This window comes from Varanus komodoensis, unplaced genomic scaffold (genome assembly GCF_004798865.1).
Source record: "Varanus komodoensis strain SLA01 unplaced genomic scaffold, ASM479886v1 scaffold66, whole genome shotgun sequence".
Lineage (NCBI taxonomy): Eukaryota > Metazoa > Chordata > Lepidosauria > Squamata > Varanidae > Varanus > Varanus komodoensis.
This window is the reverse complement of record NW_025336296.1, coordinates 2316058-2335392: the sequence shown is the minus strand read 5'-3', so window position 1 is coordinate 2335392 and position 19335 is coordinate 2316058. Positions and strand designations below refer to the sequence as shown.

General features: G+C 46.3%; 1 protein-coding gene across 1 annotated transcript in view; it reads left to right on the top strand.

The window, feature by feature from the left end:
* ADCY8 (adenylate cyclase 8) overlaps nt 1-18926 on the top strand; it is a 122898-nt gene extending 103972 nt beyond the window's left edge. Inside the window, 5 exon segments of the mRNA XM_044450412.1 lie at nt 2120-2278; nt 5829-5975; nt 14967-15059; nt 17346-17460; nt 18439-18926. Of these exon segments, the coding sequence (XP_044306347.1) occupies nt 2120-2278; nt 5829-5975; nt 14967-15059; nt 17346-17460; nt 18439-18926 (1002 nt within the window).
* Nucleotides 18927-19335: the final 409 nt, after the last annotated feature.

Below are 19335 nucleotides of genomic sequence, written 5' to 3'. Positions count from 1 at the left end.
ATTTGCAACACAACATGGAACCACAAAGACTTGTCTCAGAAATTTAGACTGAACAACTTCCACATCTCTTGTATACACATCTACCCAAATCTGGGTCCCATGAAAGAGCTGTGCTAGAGATTTAGCTCTAAATACTTCAAGTGACTCCAAAGTAAGCATGTGAGGTCTTGATCTGGATTCAGACCTTCATGCACAAGAAAGAGGAGTTGTGATTATTAGGCACCAAGGCAAACACCCTTTGTTATTATTTTGCAGACTTTTTGTCTCCATATCTTTGCATTTCAAATGATTTCACTGTGATTCCTGCTGGTGACCCTTTAGACTTTTCTGTTTTGATTTGTTTGTTGTTTGGTTTGTTTTAATTATTGTAAACCGCTCTGAAAGGCAGTGTAAAAATCTGCAATGTGTATAAAATAAAATGTGCCTGGCCTTTGATGCCTTTCTTTCCATTTCCTGTAAGAATATGACAGCCTTTGGAACCAGGATTTACTGGGATCTCAGATATGCCACAATGGCATAAGAACCTGGCTTGTAAACATATTCACTGCAATAGAAGAGGCTTCCTTAACTGGGCAAATGAAATATTACTTAAAATCTCTCAGAATGTTTTGCGTCTTGCAAACCTATCTGGGTGAGAAGATGAGCATTTATCCTTGAGCTCCCCCCCCCCCACCGCCCCGCACTTCTCTGTAAAATCCATATCCACTAAAAATTGCTTTGGCCTGGACTGGCTTCAGCTTTTGAAGGGCAGGACACCCCCCGTTGGCACCCCTCTTCGGTGCCTCTCCCTCTGTTACCACCAGCTGTTTTTCCTGCTCCTCTTCTTTTCCTTACTACCACCTGCATCTCTTTGTCACCACTGTGGTTGCGTTTCTGGCCCTCTGGACAAGAACAGTCTGCAGTGCTCAAGAGAAACAGGATCTTGGACAGGTCCCAGCTAGGTCAGCACTTGACTTGAGTCCTGGCTTTAGGAAATGGAAGGTGACCCAACTTTGCAGAGTATAGAAATGGGACGTGGAAATCGCAGGACCGTCCCCTGTGGGAAGTATCTCTCACACCTTGATGAGTTTATGCATCGCACTCCATCAAAGCTTTTTGGAACTAGAACAGTGCCCTTCAGCATGTCCAAACCCAACACCTAACCAGCAACAAGTCCCAGTTTTATCCTTGGGTCTCTCTTTTCCCCTTGTCACCTTTTTTTCTCTCACCCAATTTTGCTTCTTCAGGGAATTCACAAGAAGCTCAAGCCTCACCTGGCAATAATGTGTTGGGAATGTCAGAAGTCATGAACGCTGCTCCAGTCACTCACGGCAACCCCATCCTTCCTTCCCTCTTCAGTCATGGCATCACTGGCATAGCCCACCATCCATCTACCAACCCTGGCCAGCCTCCTGAATACCAATGGGCAGGCACAGCAATGACCAACTTCTCCATGGGAAACGGCTCACCAGTTCTAATCTGAAGCTCCAAAAGGGTGTGGGAGAGAGCTGGAAATAGACCTGGGGAGACTGAGGGTGAAAACCTTGCTCAGGCACAAAGCAAACTTTAGGAGAGTGACTTGAGAGAGTAAGTCATCTGTCACTTGCTCCTCACAACAATCCAGTTGAGAGGCTCGCGAGTCTATCTCTCCCTCCCTCTCCCTCCCTCTCCCCCCTCCACCTCTTTCTCTCTCAACCTGAACTAACTCTCAGGATTGTCATGAGGAATATCCATTGTCTTGAGTTGCATGGGCAACGGGGAAAATTACTAAATGACTAGTTTATCAGCAACTGTGTGTGAATGTTTCCAGCCCTGCACTGGGCAGATTTGGATCCGACGGCCTCACTGGCCCCTTCCCACTCTACTCTTCTGCGATTCTGTGCTATATGCCTTTGACTTTCTAACCAGACGCCGAACTCTCTTCTAGTCCAGCAATTCTCCCACGCCCCAAACCCAGGGATATATTCCCCCATTTTTCTCCATTTTCAGCAACAAGAGCATGATGTTCAACAATAACAACCATCTATTTGGCATGATGCACACCAAGAGCTCTAGGTGTGGGGCACTGGCTGCATTTGTCAAAAATCTAGAAACTCTGTATATAACACTGTATCTCATTGTGTTCTCCCTGTCACTTCAGCTCGAATACACAGCGAGGCTAGACTTCCTGTGGCGTGGCCAAGCCAAAGAAGAGATCAATGAGATGAAGGAGTTAAGAGAGCACAATGAAAACATGCTGCGCAACATCCTGCCCAGTCACGTGGCCCGACACTTCTTGGAAAAGGACAGAGATAATGAAGTACGTTAAATGTTGGTTCTGATTTGACCTAACTGTGGCCAGCACCTAAAGAAGGAGATTTTCTTGGAACAGTCGGAGCTTCCCTTCTGGCTTTCTTCTGTTCTGGAGTTAATGCACTAAAGGACTCGCCTTTTCAATGGTGGGAAGTGCTGAAAAGAAAACAGTGGGCAAAGCTCTGGCTGCATGCAGAGTTCTCTTCTGCGCATGCTCTGAGATCTCGTGCTCATAATATCCATGCAGTTACAGGATTCAAATTCCTCAATGTTCTAAGGGGTGGGGAGCCTCTTCCCCATGGAACCTCCCCAGCCAACTCGTGAGGGGCTGGAGTTCTCCAGAAATCGTCTCCCATGCCCAAATCCCCTCCCTTGCCTTGCAGGCTTCTGGAGGCTTGAGAAAAAGACAAGGGCAGGAATCTGCACTGTTATCAATGTAATCTCCAATGGGAGGGAAAGCTGATGGGGGGTGGGAGGAGGGATGGGATGGGATGGAGTATTGTGGAGGGGAGCCTGGCTGAGCACCATACAGTATAATTTTTCCATGCACAGTAGCAGTGCTAGTAATCTCACTAAGCAATAAGACAGCAACAAGGACGCAAGGAAACGTGGAAGGTGGGGGCATTGTGTTTGCGGCTGCAACATTCTTGTGGCACAATGTCACGAGGGATAGGGTTCCCTGCAGAGACGTGAAATGTGGAGAACCCTTCCTGGAAGCGTAACATTCACTATCCTCCTGATTTCTTCTTTCTGCCTAGAGCATTGCCTACTGTTATTCTAAACCACAACTCTTCTCGCTAGACTCTGTGTGTGGTTTTCCATTTACAACTGTTATTCACAGACACCACCTCTGACCTTTTCCTATAATCCCTCTTCTCTCCAGTCTTTTCATTGAGTAATCATACCTGCGGAGGATTTCTGAATCAGCTGTCTGGCTCATTCATAATTCTTCATGTCTATGTAAGAAGTTAAATTCTTTATTCTCCGAAGAAATGAGCAGGGAACATTATGCCATTTTAGTCAGCTGTTTGCTTAGGGTTTCAACATCTCAATGCCTTTTGGGTTAAAACCAGCAAAACAAGCCCTAGGTCGCCTATTTTATTTTTTTTTTATTTATAAAATTTGTATGACGTCCAATTACTTGCATCTCTGGATGGCTTACAACATAGATAAATTGACCATCCACACTGGCTGCAAATTAATAAAATACAACAATAAAATTCAATATTAAAACATATTAAAATATTGATTAAATAAAAAGGTCTTGACCTGGTGCCGAAAAACATATAATGATGGTGCCAGGCAGACCTCTCTGGGGAGCGCATGCCATAGACGGGGCGCCACCGCAGAGAAGGCCCTCCTCCAGGTGCTCTGTCTCCTAACGTCTTTCACAGAGGGTTCCTGGGGGAGGGCTTCTGCTGCCGATCTCAGGGGGTGGGAGGGCAAATAGGGAAAAAGGGATTCCTTTAGGTATGCTGGTCCCAAGCTGTTTAGGGCTTTATAGGTAATAACCAGCTCCTTGAATTGAGCTCGGACTTTGATGGGAAGCCAGTGGAGCTGATGGAGGACTGGGGTTACGTGAGAATAATGCCTATGATGGGGGTTTCTCTCTTTCTCTCTCTGTCATAGTGTGAGTTGGCCCATAGACACTGGAGTCATTATGGGCGACCAAATTTAGCAGCTGCAAGTAGAGCTACATGAGGAAATAGCACGGCATTGTAGGAAGGGTCATGATAGATCAGACCAAGCATCCATCTAGTCCAAGATCCTGTTCATATATTGGCCAACCTATTGCTTGCGAGAAGCCCTCAAGTAGGATGTATGCAGTAAAACCCTCTCACCCATGTTCCCCAGCTACTGGCATTCTGCCCATAGCACTGCAGGTAGCACATATCCATCAGTGCTAGTAGCCATGAATAAGCTTCTCCTCCCTGAATTTGGCTCATCGCCTCTTAGTGCCCTCCAAATTGCAGCTTATGGAAGTGAATTCATCATTTCACCATGTGCTTTTGAAGAAATCCTTCCTTTATTTGTCCTGAAACTCCGAGCTGTCAGTTTCATGGGGTGGCTCCCTTGCATCCCAGTATTATGAAAGAGCCCTCCCTATTCTCTCAGTCATTCTGTACACTTGTTATGCCTCCCCTTACTTTCCTTTCCTGTAAGCTAAACAGCCCTAGATATTGTAATCCTTACGCATAGGATGTTTTTCTGAACTCTTCTATGCATTTCACAAATCTACGGTTTCCCTTTTAGGTGCATGAACCAGAACTGTACACATAGAAACATAGAAACAGAACGAGTCAGAAGGGGTCTCCCGGGCCATCTGGTCTGACCCCCAGCTCCAGCCGGCTCCGCTCATCACATGCCCACCATGTGGACGCCCAGCCTATCCTTGAACACCCGCACCGATGGGGCCTCAACGACCTCTCGTGGAAGCCATTCCACACCCTCGGGGTCCTGACTGTCAGGAAGTGCTTCCTGGCATCCAAATGGAACCTTGGCTCCCTGAGCTTTGCTCCGTTGGAGCGCGCCCTGCCTTCCTCTGCAGGGGAGAACAGGTCTCTCCTCACCTCCGTGTGACAGCCCCTCACATACCTGTGTGTCGCCAACATATCCTCTCGGAGCATGATTCTGCTTCAGCTTTGTATGAGGGCAGTATGATACTGGCAGTTTTAGTTTTGATCCCTTTCCTAAATGTGCCTAACAACAGCCACACAGTGGTGCATCAAGGTGGCTACCAGAACCCTAAGGGTGCTTTTTTGGTCAGTCGCTTGTTCAGACCCCATCAGCATGTGCATGAAGTTGGGATTTTCGCAACATGCATCTGTTTATGCTTGTTCACACTGGACACTTTATGCCCATTTTCCCAGCTGGACTCTTCCCAGAACTCTTCCCAGCTCCATGGCACTGGAATACAACTTGCCATGTGCAGCTAGCCTTGCTAGCTCTGTGCTTCCTCCATGGCTGGGGTGGCATGCCCGCCTGCACCCGTTGCTGAGGAATTTGGCCACCCATCAAACTCCTCTTGCACCCACCCTGCTCAAGGGACCCTGTGGACAGCTGTCTTGCCACCGTGTGGATGGAGTGCTCACCTGGATGGACCACTGGTTTGATCCAGCAAAGATTTTCTTGTTTTTGTGTTCATGTGTGTGAATGGATTACGCAAGTGAGGCCTGCAACAAAGTGCGATACAGGATGGATTCCTTGTCTTTACTTTTGCAGGATACGCCATTCCACCAACACAATTTTCAGCAACCTGTCCCCAGTATGTAGCAGTTTGCTTGGGCCTCCTTCAATTCAGGTGTTTTCTTCCCAGTGATGCATTTTTTTGGTAAATTATCAGCATGGATGGTGCCCTTTTGGCTGCATAAGAAGCAGCACTCAAGCGTTCACTGTTGGTAGGATCTGGGTACAGAGGGCTAATGAATCAGCAAGCTCTAAATATGTAGCCCTCCTTTTACAGCATCATGTGCAATGTCAATTGCAGGGAACAAAATGTCACAGAAGGTCCGTCACCTCTAACACACCACTCCTTTTGCTCATCACTGTATCCCTAGGAGCTGTATTCTCAGTCCTATGATGCTGTTGGTGTCATGTTTGCTTCCATACCTGGCTTTGCTGACTTCTATTCCCAGACTGAAATGAACAACCAAGGAGTTGAGTGCCTGCGCCTATTGAATGAAATCATTGCTGACTTCGATGAAGTAAGTGCGTTCCCAGAGGATGGGGTGGTGGAAAGAGATGGTGTTAATCATCTGTTCCGTCTTGGTCTGATCCATCGTGGTTCTTCTTGGGTTCTTATGCAATGTTTTTATGTAGTCCTTCTGAGGCTGCTAAATTTGACTGCCCATAATGGCACCAATGTCTGTGGGCCAATTCACAATGTTAAGGAACAGATGGCCAAGTTGGAAACCCTGTACCAACTCAGTCAGCGGCTGTGTTCACACAGCAGTGTGTGATTGCCATGGTTCTCAGTTTTTTACCATGATCCACCTAACAAACAACCAAATGGTTTCTACTTTAACATGGTTTCCATCCTCTTTCCACTCCTCCCATTTGAGCAAGTAAGCACAATATTGGTGGACTGTTACCATGGTACCTAGCAGCAAAGTGCCAACCTAACACCTACCGCTTCATTAAGAAAGGATCCAATTAGGGGCTAATGTTGTGACTCTGAAATCTTGAGATATATAATAGATCATTCTGGAGCCAAAGAGCAAGATGAAGTGATACAGTCCCTGGCTAGCTGCTAATCTGTTTTTAATTTTGAGACACAGCTGATTGACTCAAGCGAGAGGTGGCTCGGAGCACTAATAAATGAAAGGAAGCAGCAGGGACCAGTCAATTAATTGTGGCAATATATATCAGCTCAAGACAAAACACAAGTAGGTGTGCATAGAATGGGAAGCAGGGGTCCTGCTTGAATTTGGCTCAGTAGGAAGTGGCAACCTTCTGCAAACTTGCCCGTGCCCTCAGATCTGCTCACCCACCCCTGCCCCTGTTCCCTCTCCCTTTCCTGCCTTTTTGTTCCCCACTTCTGTTTGTGGTATAGTTCACAGGATGTTCACACTCTTCTCTTCTGAGGCTCTGGCTGGACAGAAAAGATCTGTGCTAGCCCGGTAGGACAAGGCAGCGAGGCAGGGTCTACAGACAGACCCGAGCTTGCCACCTTGCCATACAATCATAGGGGAGGGAGGGGCCAAGAAGGCCATCGGGTCCAACCCCCTGTTGGGGCAGGCTGCCAGTTACACCATCCTATGCAGGTAACTGCCTCGCTTCTTCCTGAATGTCTCTAGTGTGAAGGAGCGCACAATCTCTCTTGGCAACTGGTTCCACTGCTGTATTGCTCCGACAGTTCAGAAGTCCTTCCTTGTGCCCAGCCTGCATCTGTGCTGTAGTTCTGTCTAGCCATACGACTCACCATGCTGGTGTGAAGAAGTATGAATGTGAAGCACGTTGTCCGTGTATCCTCACTAGGCTAGGAACATCCTACTTGAGCGACGAGCATATCTGAGGAGGGAACATTCCCAACAACGTGGGCTATTGCCATGAGCAAAACCCTTCCCTGCTTTTCCCTCTGCAGCAGACTTAGATGAAACTGTACAAACACCATCCGTTATGTGCTCTGCAGGTTGCAAAACAGCAGAGAGCAAGGCACTGTTCTCTTTGAAATGTGAAATTTTGCCCAGGTGAAGTGCCAACTCTGAAGTGAAACGTCCCTCCCTTCCCTGCCTTGACTTTCAGAAGGATTCAGACTGCACTCTCAGGGTGTCTCCCGCTGCTTGAGGGCTTGATGGTGGAAACATCCTAATTGTTCTGCTTGCCTGACCTGTCATCAGTCTTAGAGTCAAGGAATTCCCCCTCTATCTGCTTCCCACCAGGTCTGAAATACCTCCCTCCATCTCCAAGACAGGTTGGCTCTCTTGCTCTGCCTGAGAATCTCCACTAGATAACCTTGACACTTCCCAGTCGACTGCCAACCTCCGTCCCTCAGCCTCCTCAGAATTTGAGAAATCATCTAGGGAGACCGTCTTCAAGAGAGCAGAGCCTTCTTCTTTCTACAGCAATCAACCTCCTTGTAATTCAGCCCATCAAGGCCACACTGGGCCATCTGATCCCTGCCATAAGCCAGGAACTTACGCACGAGCCACCACTTGATTTCTCTGAAAGAAGAGACAAAGGATGGCTGAATCATGTGGATCGGTGTCACTTTCTCATGTGTTCCATCTTGTTTCCACATTAAACTATGTTTCTCCTTTAAGTGTGTGTGTGTGGAGAGAGACACACACAGAGAGAGAAACTAAAATTTACATTTAAGTGAGTTAAAGTCCTTACTGAATACACTTTAAAGTATTTTAAACATACTCTCCCTCAAAATGTGTATGTTGGCACATATTTTTAAGTCCAGAACTATGCTGGAAAAGGCAAGAAGAAAGAAAATCACACATTCCTAAGCAAGTTTACACAGGTGTCACTTCCGTGGAGTTCAATGGGACTTGCTTCCATGTAAGTGTACATCAGATTGCACTTGCATACAAATTCCATTCTGCACATTAGTCTGAGATGTGTGACTCAGGTGGATTTGTATTGGAATTTCTGAAATTCTAATTCCACAGGCCATCTGAGTTGAGGCCATCCCTAAGTAGGTTTCTGTTGTCCAGAATACCCAAATAGCTTTTCCCACTGGTATCCCATTTGGTGTAGAAATCGTAGGAAGAAAGTCATTGGTGTCAAAGGCGATGGGGGCTAGAAGTGATACAGAACTCTACACACCATCGCCGCTAGTAAGATCTCATTTTTTCATTCAGTTTATTCAATATCTTCTTACTTGCTCTGTTTCGTTTTCATCTCCCACCTGAGATAATACCAATATCATTATTTCTGTGAGATGCACTAGCTCTTTTTCAAGGATCATTTCTCTCTCGCTTTGATCCTGCAAAGATTTGTGTGCAGGAGGCATGAAGTCAAATGTCTTACGTGGTCTTGATTATCCTACCACAAATGGAGATTATGCATGTTGCGGGTTTTTAAAAATATTTTAGCACTGCAGCCTCATTTGCGGGACATGACAAATGTCCAGACACAATCCACAGATTTAAGCAATCCTGCCAAGCGCACTTTAAGAATTCCAGCTCTTGCATTCTGGGCACGACCACAGTGACCTTGAGTGTAGGAAAGACTGCAGTGTCATTCCAATAGATGGTTTAGAGGCACAGCTTGGAGTCAGAGAGCATGCTAAATTAGCAAGGTGCTTATCCTCCATTCATCAAAAGCTGTTCTCTCCGTGTTTGATGAACTAACAGAGATAGCAATAAAATCTAGTCTTGCATATAAAGTAAATTTGCACTGTTCTACTTGATTTTCAAGCTGGGAGGGATCCTGCAAATTGGAAGAGGCAAGTGAATATCATCCCCTGTGTTAAGCTTTAGGTTGCGGTGTAATGAGGAGCAGAAAATCTAAGTGACACGTGTTTAATTCCAGGAAGTGAAAGAATAACCTATCAGGGACAGGAACTGCAGCCAAAGGATAGCTTTCGTAACTATGTCAGGGGAAATACCTTTGCCTACAGTTTGTCGAAAGTAACATGCCTTTTCATGTGTCTGTGCAGCTGTAGATAAGAAAGCATTCATCTTCCTAAAATTAGTGCCCCCTAAAGCTGTCTGCTGTCTTCCAGATGTTTTGGACAACCACTCCAAGCACTCCAACCATTTGGAGGTGAAGTCCGAAACATCCAGAAGGCAGCAAGCTGGAGAAGGCTGCGGTGAGGGTCCCCAAGCATCCGCTCTTCAGGACAGTGGGTAAATGGAGAAGGAGAGAAGTGCTGGAAAGGAGGAAGGGGCCCTGTGCCGGTGGTACAGCACAGTCCCTTTTACACTTACAGTCCCATGTTTGCTCTAGCATCTCCAGCTGAAAGGATATGGTAGGAGATGTTGGGAAGAACTTCTGTAGAGCTGCTTCCAGTCAGGATAGATGAAGTTGAGCTAGTCTAACCTGGTGGGAAATAGCTCCCCCAACAGCCAGTCCAGGCAAAGTCCCTTGTTGTAGGAAGTGATGATGCATTCAGTGGAGTTCAGGTGAGGAAAAGGCACACATGGGTTAAGCAAGCAGGCGCCGCTCATCCCAGATAGGGACACATCTAGGGAGTGTATGGCTGTGGAAGCTGGGCCATAAGGAAGGCTGAGCGCTGAAGGATTGAGGCCTTTGAACTGTGGTGCTGGAGGAGACTCCTGCGAGTCCCTTGGACCGCAAGGCAGTCAAACCAGTCAGTCCTAGAGGAGATCAACCCTGACTGCTCTTTAGAAGGCCAGATGCTGAAGATGAAGCTCAAATACTTTGGCCACCTAATGAGAAGGAAGGACTCCCTGGAGAAGAGCCTAATGCTGGGAACAATAGATGGCAAAAGAAGAAGGGGATGGCAGAGGATGAGGTGGCTGGATGGAGTCACTGAAGCAGTCGGCGTGAGCTTAGGTGGACTCCGGGGGATGGTGGAGGACAGGAAGGCCTGGAGGAATGTTGTCCAGGGGGTCACGATGGGTCAGACTCGATTTTGCAACTAGCATAGCATAGCATAGGGAGTGCTATGAGCCTCAGACGGGGTTGGAGACCTCTCTGAGACTAAGGATCCTATTTAGTTTTGAAGAAGCTCTGGCAGGCCATGCTGCGGTGGGGTAGGGTGAAAAATACCAGCAAGCCTCAGCCTAAAGGCCATCATGCCAGCAACTAAACCTGAAGAGAGGTGTTTCGACCTTTCAGAAGGGCACAGAGCTAGGAAGTCTCCCAATAATCCACTATAGGGAAAGGAGTGGGGAACAAGGGGAGGAGCGTGGCCTCCCTGAGAAGCCAAGTGGGGACCCGGCTGATCAGTTTTGACCAGGGCAACACTCCTGACTGACAGCTGCAACAGAGTGTAACTGCTGGGTACCCTGTTGAAGAACTGAGAAGACAAAAATGCTACTGAAGCTATCACCTTTTCCTTCCTTCCTTCCTTCCTTCCTTCCTTCCTTCCTTCCTTCCTTCCTTCCTGTTTGCATCTTGCATTTCGTTTCATTTTGGTGCCTGCCCTCTGCAAAGTGCTGCCTACCTTCTGACTCCACGGCCTGCTCTTGTGGATGTAGCGAACATTTGCACAATTCCTTTCGAGACAGAGCAGGAGGCACACCACCTTATTTACACATGTGCAATTACCACCCCAGTCGATATTCTAAATCTGGGCACCTCGATCCAGACCTGTGCAGCCTGCAGAACAGGGTGGTCCAATAAACAGCCCATGGGCCACAGGCGGCCCTCTGCCACTCAGAGCCCCCCCCCACACACCATTATCCCCCACGGTCTGTGATGGCACAGGTGTGAGGCTCAGGCAGCCTCGCCAGAGCTTGCCCCAGCATGCCCTGCACCCTTCCAGCTGCCTTTGTGCATGCCAATTCCAAGAAGGAAGGAGAGGCCACAGGGGGCGGGGGTCACATGGGCAGGTTCCTGGGCAGGAGAAACAGGGAAGAAAGGGGTGGGCCACCCCAGAGGAGCAGTCATGGTGCTTGGTCTGGGATCAGAGAAGGAGGTCTCCAGGCTCCGTGCTGAAGTCCTCACGCGGCCTTCGAGGTACGAAGAGTTTGACCACCCTGCTTTCGAAGAAGAGGCAGACCCGAGTCCACGCTCCTTCTAGTATTTAAGCATTTAGTGTTTTGTAGCATTAGACAGGACAATCCACTGTGGGCAAATCCATTGTGTATTTTATTAGATGTTGTAAGCCGCCCCGAGGCTTCGGCAAGGGGCGGCATAGAAATGTTTTAATAAATAAATAAAAAATAAGATTATCCAAGCAGGCCTTCTTAATCACTCCAGCTTCTCATGCAAGTCTTTCATCAAAGACTTGCTTGAAGAGTTGAAATATGTGACATAAGTGATGGAACAGCCTCCTTGCATTATGGACATTGAGGGATTCGAGATCCCGTCAAATGGTTGGAAAAGGCTACATGGAGCATCCTCTGGCTGATGGGTGCCCACTTGACACTTAAGATTCCTGGAAACAGGGGAAGAAAATTGTGAACCAGAAGGAATTTATCTTGAATCCCCAAAAACATCTTCTCGTGTCTGCCAGGAAAAACATGAAATCTCTACACGTTCCTAGCTTTGCTGTTGGGTAGCCTTCTCCAACTGAGAGACCTTCTGGTGCATTTGACTACAACTTCCATCATCTGCAGGCAGCAGTGTTGATGGAAGTTGGCACCCAACACATCCAGGAGGTGCCAGGTTGCAAGGAGACTGCAGTGACAGGTAAAAAGAATAATTGGCACTGAAGGAACCCCTCAGGGAAGAGAGCAGAGGGCTGAAGGATGTTGTGGGAATGCCTTGCTAAGATGTCTCCCAAGTGAGTTCTTGGTAGTGCATGTTGGGCAATCCACTCAATGTGGAGAGTGTCGGGTAGAACAGAATGGAAGTTGGAAAGGTGCATATAGGAACATTATATGCATTGGATGCATATAACGGCATCACTGGCTGCCCATCACGTTACATGTTTTTGAACCTGCTCTTCCTTTTCTCATTCCTCATTTTAATGTACTAGGCCCCTTTTATTCTTTTAGTCTTGTTGATGCTCCTTTGTTTTAAATATGGGTGGCATATGGTTACTGCTTGCAGATACTGTTTTTATATTTGCATTTTTATTGGTGACATTATATGGTTTTATAACTATGCTGTATGCTGCTCTGGGTACATTTAGCAGTAGAGAGAAATATAAATGAATTATGATATTCTGCACAGCACTGCCATACTTTTTAAAACATCATTAAAATGTGCAGTATTTTAACTTTCTCGAAACAAAATACACATTCTAGTAAGTCTTTGATCCTAAGAGACACATTTATATGTCCATTTTAAATTTATGATTTGTATACTTTTTAACCTAAAATATGCACTAGTGCATGCATTGAAACATATGCCATTTGTTTGCATTAAGCTAAATTTGCATTTTATACACATTTAAACTAAAATACTCATTTTTATATATGCTTTGGTACTCTGTGTGTGTGCGCATGTGTGTGCACACACCAAGTAGGGATGTGAGGGGGATCTGCTTGGGGGTGGAAATCCATCAGATTCCCTGGCTCAGCACCCCGGACTCTGCCCTGCTTTGCAGCAGCTCTGAGTCGAGGTTCCCAATGAACATCCATGGGGCGCTTGAAGGAATCAAGTGCCATGTGCCTGTTCCAACACGCATTGTTGCTGGCAAAGCAGACCGGTCCCTGGGACAGGTGCCTGGTGCACCCACCCACTCGCAGACTCTGCTGCTAGTGGGGAAGGTTGCCCGTTGCACAACTGGGGGGTTCGTGAGCATTCATGGACTTCCTCTTGGCTCAGCTTGCTTTGCGGGAGCAGGCCAAGCGCAAGAGGAGGTCCGTGGATGCAAGAGGCACAGATTCTGAGCTCAGCGATGCTGCTTACAGCCATATGGAAAGGACTGTGCTGGCTGCTTCTCCAAGATAAATAAACGCAACGTTGGAGAGGAGGTGGTGTGACCATTCTGGGGGCAAGACAAGAAGAGGACTACATAGAAACACAGAAACTGAGTGAGTCAGAAGGGGTCTCCTGGGCCATCTAGTCTGACCCCTTGGTCCAGCCAGCTCCACTCATGACATGCCCACCATGTGGACGTCCAGCCTATCCTTGAACACCCGCACTGATGAGGCCTCATCCACCTCCCATGGAAGCCCATTCCACACCCTTGGGGTCCTGACTGTCAGGAAGTGCTTCCTGGCATCTAAATGGAACCTTGGTTCCCTGAGATTTGCTCCATTGGAGCGCGTCCTGCCTTCCTCTGCAGGGGAGAACAGGTCTCTACCCACCTCCGTGTGACACCCCCTCACATACCTGTATGTCGCCAACAGATCCCCTCTGGGTCTCCTCCAGGCTGAAGAGACCCAGTTCCCTCAGTCTCGCCTCATACGGCATCCCCTGCAAACCGGCCACCAACCTTGTGGCCCTGCGCTGCACTGACTCTAACCTGGCTATATCCTTCCTGTAATGAGGGGCCCAAAACTGAGCACAATGCTGCAGACTAGCACTGCTGTGGCATGAAGTATCCTAGTGGGGCTTCAGCTTTCAGATGCCACACTTAGGCTAAGTTGCCCAACTAGTTTGCAATGTGGGAAAACGGTGCAAGTGGCACTCCCTTCTTCTCCTACCCTGCCCATCACCTTCAAGTTGTAAGGAATGAAATCCAAGCAATGACGATACGGGAGGCAAAGTACCAAGCAGCAACAGTTCAATACGTTCTGGCCAGACCGGGCACTCACCCCGAACGTAGTGCACTGGGGAGCAGTTTACACAGCCTCTTATTCCCTACTTCACGCGCAAAGTCCCTGCCTCCTTTCTCCCATTGGCTGGGATGCTGGGAATTCACACTCTTCCTGTCTGCCTTCATCATACTACTCCTTGGTATGTTACCCCCACCTGCTCATACGTCCCATGTTCATGTTAATAACCCTCTGAGTCATAGCAGGGGGCACCACTAATATGCATTAGCTAATTATGCAGCCGTACTTTGGGTTCTAAGTTCAAAAGTTTAATGCCATGTCTACCAATTACATCTTGTAGTCTATTAGTTTGTATTAAACACAATATCTTTATTAATCATTAAGTGATCTGTATAGCTTTACCTGTTCTAGTCCGTCAATCACAATACCTTTATTAATCACTAAGTGATCCATAGCTTTACCTGTTCTAGTTTGTTAGTCACAGTAATCTTCTACTTCTCACAAAGTGATGTGAAAATTGCCAAAGGTGGAACGTACAGATCCATCCATCCTTAACTGCAGTATAAGTGTGAATGCAAACATGGCAGCATTTTCTTCAATTCCATCAGCCAACCACATAATGTCATGTCCACATAATAAAATGAATTTGATTATGTATTGAATTTGTTCCCAATTGCTGATTGCTATTTTGTAATCGGTTTCTCCAGATCCACTGTGGAATTACTAAAAAGCAGATAAAGCCAACCACATTCACAGTTCATTATACCAAAGATGTGAAAAACTAAGTATTGTCCATTGTGCAAAACACTGCTGAATTAATATTTTCCAGACTGCAAATGATGAACATAAATAACTGTTAAGTAACTGTGCAACATCTGATGAACTTGATTCAAAAGCCCCTTTTAGAAAAGCTGCACGAATTAATAGGATCTCTCCTGTCTTTAGTTATTAGGTGAAGAGAGATTTCAAGACATCGAAAAAATTAAAACCATTGGCAGCACATACATGGCTGTATCAGGATTATCTCCTGAAAAACAGGTAAGGGAGTTATTTCTGTTAGCCAACAGCAAGAGCAACCTTGATAATGCATTTGTCAAATTCACCTTTCTAAAGCAATTGGTGACAGATGCAGATTTTATATAAGTGCACACATAAAATGTTGTTTGCTGGGATATAACATACTTTTTTCCTCAGTTAGCTTGGCTACATCATAAAAGATAAATAAGTGCAGAACTTCTGCTCATAATACCTTGCTGGTTTGGATCCAGACTCAATTATGCTCAGAGTAAACCCACTGAAATGTATTTATTATTAACGCATATCGCATTACTTGCTAAAAAGCTTTCACCACAGCATATAGTGATATAAAAGATGAAAAACAAGTTTATTAAACCCAGTAAAACATAAAAATGACATACTTGCAAAGTTTAAAGAATGTTGTTGTTGTTGTTTTAAGGTGCAATTGATTTAAGCCACTGAATAATATACTACAATGAAGACATAAGAATTAAGGGAGAGCAATTAAAAACTAAGAATTAAAAACAGCACTCAACCCAACAGACCCACTTACAGGCCAAAAAGCTTGTTGAATCAGGCTTTTCCTGCAAGGGGAAGGGTAGCAGAAAGGAACAAATCTGGCTTCCTTTGGGAAGGAATTTTACAGGAGTATCTTCACACTCTTCTTAAAAGCCAGGCATGTGGTGGTCAGCTGTAGTTCTGGAGAGAGCATATTTCATAGTTGGGGAGCAATTTCTGGCATGCCCTGCGAACTGGCCTCTGCAGGTAGTGGCTCCCTGATGGAGTTTCTCCTGCAGGTTACCAGACAGGTGGTAAATGACCAGACAGGTTATGAGGCAGGTGGCCCCTTAGGTGGCCAGGCCCTGGACTGACAGAAAGGCCAACCAATGGGTCCTAGACTGAATCAAATCAAAACTTTCCCAGAAGCAGAAATGGCAAAATTGAGGTTGTAACTTTGGGCACATCATGAGAAGGCAAGAATACAATCATGCTAGGGAAAGTTGAAGAAGAGGAGGAAGAGGAGATGGATTGACTCCAAAAGGGGAGCCACCGCTGGGAATTTACAAGAGGAAGATGTTCTGGGGGGGCCTTCATTCACAGGGTCACCATAAGTCAAAGACAATTGGTGGCACATAACAACAAATGCATTTGGGGTTTTAAATATTAAAGCCAGGCGTGTTGCAGTCAGTCCAGAAAGCAACGCGCCGCCAGCTCAGGTGTTTCAAGACAGGTGTGAAATGGCTGTGATACTGTTTTCCAGTGAGCAGCCTGGTTTAGCTGCCTCATTTTGCACCAGCTGAAGCTTCTGGGCCCTCTTTAGGTAGAGCTCCATGTTCGTACTTGAGGCGAGATCTAGCCAAGGTACGGATTGCTGTTGCCGATTCAGACTGTGTCATGACAAACGTGAGTCGTGGGAGGAGGTGCCAGGCTCCAGGGTAAGGCACATGCCTTGCATACAGAAAGTCAACCCTGCACATCTCCAGTTAAAAGAATCGGGTTGCAGGCGAGAAAGACGTCTGTCAAGATCCTACAGCACAATGGAACCTCTACTCCTCACCTTGTCCCTGTGTTGCAAACTTAATTGCCAAATGCCGCAAATAATATTGTGATGAAGTTCTGCAGAAGGAGAAGTTCTCCTCTCATGCTCAGCCCACTCTTAGAAAGTGAGCTGAGCTAAGAGGAAGTCCTCAAACACTCATGGAATGAAGGTTGCACAGCCAGCAACTTCCTTCTGCATCGTGTGCAGCAACCTAAACAAAGGCTACATCACATGATGTGCAAGGGAAACACCACTTGCATGGTGGTTGAGAAGGGCTCAGTTCCCAGCTGTGACAAAGCAGGCTGGAGTCCTGGGAATCTGTTGAATCTGCCTTTGTTCTGCTCCACAGAACATGGAAGAAGGTTGCTGGGGATAGAATCTTCCTTCTGCAAGTGTTTGTGGACTTCCTCTCAGCTCGCTTCCCAGAACCAGGCTGAGCATGAGCAGAAATCCACAAATGCTGGGGGGGGGGCGGGCGCGGTGGCTTCCACGGAGCTTCTTCACAGTGCGGCCACACATAGCATTTCTTTCCTCCTTGCACTCACAGAGGCACCAAATCCCACAGAATGCCACAGTGAGCCACCCTGATGCACAATCCATGCTCTGCTGACAGAAAGGCTGACCTTCCTCCCGTCTTTAAGAAACGGCTGCGATCAGCCCCAGTGGGCAGGGAGCTGGAACTGCTTTTATGACACTGATGGAGATGCCTTCTTCCAGCTGACAGAGGCCTGATACGCACATTTTTTTCTGTTTCATTCCTCTTTCAGCAGTGTGAAGATAAATGGGGCCATTTATGCGCCCTGGCAGATTTCTCCATTGCGCTGAATGAAAGCATTCAAGAGATCAACAAGCATTCTTTTAACAACTTCGAACTCCGCATTGGTAGGTGTGGCTGACCACTTGACTATGGCGATGCCAACTTCCAGGGGTGCGATCTTGGTGCTTCTCCACAGCAAGCAAGTTTTGCATCAATAGAAAGGACAGCATGGCATGTGCAGCCCCATGAAGCCTCAGAGCGCTGTCTTCCCTGAAGTACATTTTTGTAAGCAAGGAAGCACCATCTGTGGAATGCAGCCTCTCACAATAATGCAATGATACAGATTCTCCAGTATACATATATATACACGGCTAGATTACAGCTCAGCCATATGTGAATATAGTCCCAGCAAGATCATAACGGGCCTTCTTTCCAAACCTCTAAATGATTCTAGATGCCATATCACACTGTCTGTCCCACGGGTATATTAACATTTTTTAATGATTGAACTTGTAGCTAGTGAGCCTCTCAGCATTTCTTTGTAGATATATGTCGATCCTTTGTTTGAGGTCCCCATTCTCGTTTGTACACTGTGTTCCTCTCTCTCTGTCCACCCAGTTGGAAGGACAGAGGTATTTTCAGCAGCCAAGTTAAGGGTAAATCGCCACAGCAGCAGCCGAATGGTGGAGACCTCCCTCCAGCTCTCCTGATGAACTTCCTTAGGACCAGCTCCGAGTCTCGGGGCCTCTGACAATATTACACCTCCTTTCTACTTCAAGGGGCCACCCAGAGGCTCCATTCAGTGGTAGGCTCCATTCAATGGAATCACCATTCAAATTAACCACAATGCCCCAATGTAACATTGCTCTCAGGCATTGTGGGAAATTTCCTGGTGGATCCCAGGCCCCTGTCTTCCAGCTTTTGAATTTCATTGACACCAATGCCCTTGGAAACGTGTGTGTATACCTGGAGTTGTCACCACTTGTAGAACTTGGAGGGACAGCACAGAATATTGATTAGCTCTTAATGTGTAGCAGAAGCCTTTGAAGTCTTTGAAGTCACAAGCTACTCTTCCAGCATTCTCTTCTCTCTTCCTTCTCTAGGTATCAGCCACGGGTCTGTCGTAGCTGGTGTCATTGGTGCTAAGAAACCCCAGTATGATATCTGGGGCAAAACAGTTAACTTAGCTAGCCGAATGGATAGCACTGGTATCAGTGGCCGAATGCAGGTGCCCGAGGAAACATATCTCATCCTGAAGGACCGGGGATTTGCCTTTGACTACCGGGGAGAGATCTATGTCAAAGGCATCAGCGAGCAAGAAGGCAAAATCAAAACCTACTTTCTTCTGGGAAGAGTACAGCCAAACCCTTTAATCTTGCAACCAAGAAAACTGACCGGGCAGTATTCCTTAGCTGCTGTTGTATTAGGGCTTGTACAGTCTCTTAACAGGCAAAAACAGAAGCAAATCTTGAATGAGAACAACAATTCTGGGATCATAAAGAGTCACTACAACCGGCGGACTTTGCTAACTTCTGGAGGACCAGAGTCAGCAGCTCCAGCAGAGGGCGCTGACCAAACTGAATTGCCATAAGCCTGCATCTTTCTTTGTGTTTCTCTTTTTTAATTTCTTTTATATATAAAATAAATATATAAATAAAAATATGGTTTAATTTTTTTTACCACAAGCTTTTATTGATTTATTGCACGTCCATGTATGCACAAGCCTCCACCCTTTTTCAATGTTGTGCTCAGTGCTTTTTTTGTAAAAAAAAAAAAAAAAAAAGTGCCGGAACTCACATCTTATTAATCTTTTATTTAGGGTTTTTTTTTAGGGTAATTAGTAATTTTTTTCATTTTTAAATTTGGGGTCACACTTTTACACTAAAAATTAAAAGATTTTCAATTCGCCAACTTTTTTTAAAATAAAGAAATTATTTACCTTTTGCACGTAGCCAGTCACTCTACACACACCAACACTGTGTAATGAAACATAATGGTTG